This window comes from Miscanthus floridulus, chromosome 8, assembly GCF_019320115.1.
Source record: "Miscanthus floridulus cultivar M001 chromosome 8, ASM1932011v1, whole genome shotgun sequence".
NCBI classification, from domain to species: domain Eukaryota; kingdom Viridiplantae; phylum Streptophyta; class Magnoliopsida; order Poales; family Poaceae; genus Miscanthus; species Miscanthus floridulus.
The window spans coordinates 222085605-222091146 of NC_089587.1; the positions used below are offsets into that span (position 1 = coordinate 222085605).

General features: G+C 46.7%; 1 protein-coding gene across 1 annotated transcript; it reads right to left on the reverse strand.

Annotated features, from left to right (window-relative positions):
* Nucleotides 1–846: 846 nt before the first annotated feature.
* On the reverse strand, nucleotides 847–5219 carry LOC136475088 (uncharacterized). The gene is made up of 5 exons (XM_066472639.1): nucleotides 4710–5219; nucleotides 3549–3585; nucleotides 2335–2571; nucleotides 2186–2233; nucleotides 847–1512 (listed from the first exon to the last, which is right to left on the reverse strand). Exons 1-5 carry the CDS (start codon nucleotides 5012–5014, stop codon nucleotides 1252–1254), a joined length of 888 nt encoding a protein of 295 aa, XP_066328736.1. The 5' UTR covers nucleotides 5015–5219; the 3' UTR covers nucleotides 847–1251.
* Nucleotides 5220–5542: the final 323 nt, after the last annotated feature.

Genomic DNA, 5542 nt, shown 5'->3' on the forward strand with positions numbered 1-5542 from the left:
TCATTCATTTGTCCTCTTTCATTACGAACGCATCCGTCTTCTCCATTTTTACTTTTCTCTCCATACAGAACGGCTTGATTCACGCATGATACAGGGGCCCATGTGTCAGACACAAAAAAACTTTGATGCATGCGTGCAACCAAACATGACCTCATCTCGTACTAAACCAACAACAAAGACAACTAAACACTACCACTTGCACGAGCTCAACCCGGCTTCTTTATCCTGCACAACCTAGCCATCCTGGCTCGAGGTTCGCTCCGCAACCAATCACGCCCATACTGATGCACAGGTATGCATGCATACAGGTACAGGAGCATGTATACTGCATGCATGCATGCACTGATGCACAGGTTGCATTGCACATGGGACCCCCGGCCGTGCTATCTGGCTGCTGGCTAGCAGAAGCTGCAGCCTCGTGCCTGCTGCCCCCCTGCAACTGCAAGTCTGCACGCAAGCATGGAGATCTGCGTCGCCGTCTGCATGCGGAGAGAGATCGAGCTCGAGCAGCACCAGGAGAGTCAGAGACAAGTCATTCCCTTCCTCTCACCAGCGACCAGGTCCCCCGGCTCAGCGGCGCGAGTGCATGGCCCGACCATGGCAGCCCAACGACGCTTTCTTTCATCACGGCCCACGGGCGCGCGCGAGATGGGGTCAGGACGCAGCTGGGCTTGCTTTCTGGGCCCCGGCCCGCCCCAGCGCAGCCCGTCTCTGACTGCGGCTGTACGTACTCAAACCGAGGGACAAGGACATGGACATGAATCCATGATGGTCGTCACTCGTCAGGTAGTCTCTCTCTCGTCAGCTACAGACTCCCTCACAAGTCACAGCGCACTTCACTTTGTTGCAACAATCAATCAATCAGAACGAATTCTTTTGCACAGTGACTACAATACAGGTAGCGAAAAAAAAAGAAAAGAAGCTACGAACAGGCTAATCCGTGGTCTCCAGTCCTGATCTCCAGCACGGCACACTGCAGCAGCCACAGGTCTGTCTGTCTACTCTGAAGTCTGAACTCAACTCACACGCATCATACATGAACTAGGGCTGCTGCTGCTGCACTGCATTTCCTTCCCAGGTCGTCGGCATCTGCAGAGCACGTAAAACTCGACAGGAAACCCCATCCATCCGCCTGCCTGCCTTCCTCATTGACGACTTGTGCTATCGCTTCGACTTGCACCCGACACGAGCAGCAGCAATGCGATAGCAGGGTTAGTGACTGGGCGTACGCAGCTAAAGACGGCCGAGACCTCATCTCTTCCCGAATCTCAAGCACTTGGTGTGTCTTACTTCGCCCGCCATGCTCGACGACGTCGGCGCCTGGGCCGCCCTGCTGTCCTTGGCCAGCTTCTCCATGGCGTTTATGAACTTGCGCAGGTGCCTGATGTACTCCGGGTACGTCTCCAGGTTGCAGTGGCCACCGCCTTTGATCCACAGCGGCTCGTACTTCTCCTTGGCAAGCTCCCACAGGCGCTTGCCGTGAGTGAAGTCCACTATGTCATCGGCTGTGCCCTGCCATATGGATATACGGTTCACAAAGTCAATCAAGATAGTACAAACAGTAGAAACTACTTGGGTGGTGGTAATTCAGAATCTGACAACTTTTGATCTCGTGACTTGTTGGGTCGTTCGTTAATTAGTTCATGCATGAGGCACGAGTCATTGTTCAGCAATGCGCGTTTGAAAATATAGTACTTGGGAAATGGATTGAGTGGATCGTGGTTCAGAATAGGGATCATAGAGGCATGCATATATAGATTTTTTATGGAACAGGAGGGGTTGAAACCCCTACTGAAAATTTATTAAGGTTAAATGGTGCAAGGATACAAACAGAGTGTCAAGAGACAAAAAAGGTCAAAAAGAAAATCTGAAGGATTACACAAAGTTGTCTAGCCATAGATCAATCTGAAGGATTAGCATACATATATAGTTCCTGACTGATCCGAGAGTCATGACACACCAATATACGTACAAGAAATGCTAGAGGTCAATAAGTTGCTGAGAGACAGATTAGTCAGATATTTGTGGCTACAGATTTTCCTAATTTGTTTTAAAGGGAACAAAATCATAAACTTGTATATGATGCATCTCGACAATAGCAATACAGAAACTAGCAAGGCAATCACAGTGAAGGAAAAAATTAGATGACTTTAGATTAAGAAAACGAGGTTAAAAGCCCACTCACATGTATGACTAACACAGGGCAGTCAACCTGCTTTATTTTGTCGATGTTCTGTAAAATATATGAAAGTTAGCCAGATTTGGATAACAAAGTAAACGCTGTTCTGGAGCAGAAGGGGAATTATCGAATTATGGTGCAAACATGAAACATACCTTGAAGATGTCGAACCAAAGTGTCACTTTCACTGGATACAGAACCCGTATGCCAGAGAGTATACCACTGTGAAGGACAACCCCTCTTAACTTTTGCAAACGTGAGGCCAAATGCAATGTTGGTCCACTTCCAACCGATTGCCCATACAGGATTAAATCCTCTTCTTCTATCCCATACTCCTTTTTTAAGCAATCATAAACAGCCTCTATGTCATTGTATGTGTTGTACTCTGATGGCTGTGTTAGACCACAAAGGGAACTCAGTTAGTCTGCATTACTTACAACCTGGAAAGCAGATACAGCTAGGTGCACAGTACATAGACAGGAACGTGCCTACCATCATTTATTATTTTCTAAATCGAAGTGTTCGTTAGTTCATAAATCTATGTGCGACTTATGGGAACAAGCACACATGCAACATTATTGTTCACAGTCCGAGCAAGTTCTTGAGTAGGCATGATTACCTAAGCTGATGGTCCCTTAGTTTAAAAACTTTGTAAAAAGTATGGCTACCAGAACAAAGGTGCCATCATGGTCTAGATCAAGAAAGCAATGGTCAGCCGTTCCCCCCTTCCTTGGGGAGTATTGATGGTGTAGGTGAAAATTGAAAGAGGCTAACCAGATATTTGCCAAAGTCCTGACCTTGATGAGGCTAAGGGTGCCCATAGATCTATTGAAGAACATAGGATTGATTACGCTAAAAGGATAGACTGAAAGTTGAAGTTCCGGTGGGTCTCGTCAATCGATTACCTTCCTTATTGATTTTGTTGTCTTGGAGATGGAGGATAAGAGCGAGCCTATTATTTTGGGGAGACCCTTTCTAGCTACTGCAGGGGCTGTCATCGATGTGAAAGATGCTAAGCTCACGCTTCAATTTGGTGAGGAGAAAGTATCATTTGACATGAGGCAAAGATAATCGAATGCTGGAAGATACCTAGGGTGATAGGAATAGGAGCGGAGCGCCCCTTTCCTGTTCTGTCCAATCTAACAGTTGCTAGTAGGAGTCATCCCTAACAATGTGGCACAATCATATACAGGAGACATCTTGATCTCAAGAGAAAAAGGAATTGGTGATTGTTCAAGGGGAAAAAATAATTGGTGACCATACGTCCGGACAAACTGACAATTTAATCCGGGACAACTTAACGTCAAATTCAAGCAACAAGAGAACAACATTTCTACCCTTGAAATCACTTGAGATTTTAGAGACTTACTTTTCCTGTAGAGGCACCATAGCCTGAATAATCATAGCTGAAAAGAAAACAGAGGAAACAGCTTTAGTCAATGTAACAATTATTGAATGAAAATGTCGGGAAGTAATTCAACATAATAGTTTTTTCTATTGTTCTAAAGAAAAGTTAGCATTCAATCAAATCCAGATGGAAACTTTTCTGGTGTGGAAAAACTTCTGTTCCTAAAGTCAAACAGTAGGTATTGAATAGATCACTAGAAAGTTATACATCCAACTGCCAGTGAAACTTGGACTTGATGCAAAATTAGCAGATATCCTGGTGGTTTTATTTGGCTGGGCAGAAACAATGGTCTAGAACAAGAAGAAAGGACATGGTGCTCTTCTGCTTTACTCTGCAACTCTCAATTTTTACAGAGTCCGATAAGAGGCACGAAATTGATCCTGATTCGCAGTTTTGCATATATACAACATAATTAGGGCACAATTCGGGCATACAAATTCTGATCTTGTGTCAGAGTTGTGGCCGGTAACTAACTGAAATTTCTACAGGCAAGAACGGCAGAGGTACACCAGGACCCGGTGCAGCATTCATCAGCAACAGAACAAAGACTTGTGAAACAATGTACGAGTACAATAATTGGAACTGTTCATAAGACATGGGATTCCACATGCCTTCTCCAAGCAATACTTGTTATTCTAGCCTCGGATTCGTGGTAAAGGAGATCACGACAGCTTATAACTGCCATGCAGAAAACAACGGAGACACTAAAGCTGTACTTGTGCAGGCTTGCAGCTCTGACCGAACTATTCAGGAAAAGGAAAATTAAACAAGAGCACATGACTACATGAGTTCACAGATTGATTTTTTATAGCTCATTCAATTGAACCGATTGTTCAATAACACGGACAAAATCAGATCTCCTCACAATCAGTTAGCAACTGGCTGACTCGTGGCAAACAAAGAAGATAATCCATCCAATTGAACTCCCCTTAGGAATAAAAGCAACATGCCCTATATTGATCAAAATAAATGTACGTATCTTCGTAATTGGATGGTGTACAAACAACGAACAGGCATCCAAATCTACTCGCGTAGAAGTAATATTAGTGGGGAAACAAAAAACTTAGGAACCGATCGAGCAGCAGAAGCAATGGAGGGGCGTATGTTTGTGAGCTCAACGACCTCATGATGTTGACGCGGAGGTGCGCGCGGAGCTCGAGGAAGAGGCCGAGCATCTGGCCGAGGTCGGCGGCGTTGCCGTGGGAGTAGAGCAGCGTGAGCCGCGCGGCGGGGTGGCGCCAGAAGGCGGAGACGACGCGCGTGCCGGCCCTGGTGGGCAGCGCGCGCACCTCGACGCCCGCGTCCGGCGACACCCCCGTCATCCGCAGCAGGGAGCCGGCGCCGTCCTGGACCTCGATGCCGTACGTCGCCGGCTCCGGCGGGAAGAAGGCCAGCCGCGCCGCCACCGACGACGTGACGTTGCCCATTCTACCCTGCCCCCTGCTGCCCCCGCGGCATGGGCCTCCTCCCACGATGGCGGGGCGCGGCTAGCTGGCTGGCTGGCTGCTGCTGCCACTGCCTATTCCGGGCGTGGGCGATCGCGGGCGGGCGTAGGTGGATCTCGCAGGTCGCAACGTGAGGTGGCTGGTTGGCTGTTGCTCGCGCGGAGTTGCGGCCTCGTTTCTTCCCTCCGTCCTTATGAGGAAGCGGGTGGACAGGTGGAGTCACTTGTTTCTTTTCCGTTTTCCTTTTTGGCATTTTCCCTTACCTTGCTTATTTTTCTTTTTATATAAAACCAAATGTGTCATCTCTCTCTTTTGTGTGTACTCCCTCCCTACGTGCCAAATTAAATACACTTCTAGCACTTTAAATTTATCCTAAAATAAATGCACTTCTAAGTATAGTCCGCCTAGTTCTAATATTTTTTTTTTTTTGCTTTCTCTATTTCCGAATTACAATCATTAAATGCTGAAATGATTTTTAATATTTCTAAGTAACACTGATTCCTTCAAAAA

Bases quoted from the DNA above. Each gene is read 5' to 3' on its own strand.
- LOC136475088 (XM_066472639.1), bottom strand. From the start codon at position 5,014: ATGGGCAACGTCACGTCGTCGGTGGCGGCGCGGCTGGCCTTCTTCCCG. The intron at 2,234-2,334 runs GTATGTTTCATG...TATATTTTACAG, and splicing joins TTTGGTTCGACATCTTCAAG to AACATCGACAAAATAAAGCA. The intron at 1,513-2,185 runs GTGAGTGGGCTT...TCCATATGGCAG, and splicing joins GCCCTGTGTTAGTCATACAT to GGCACAGCCGATGACATAGT.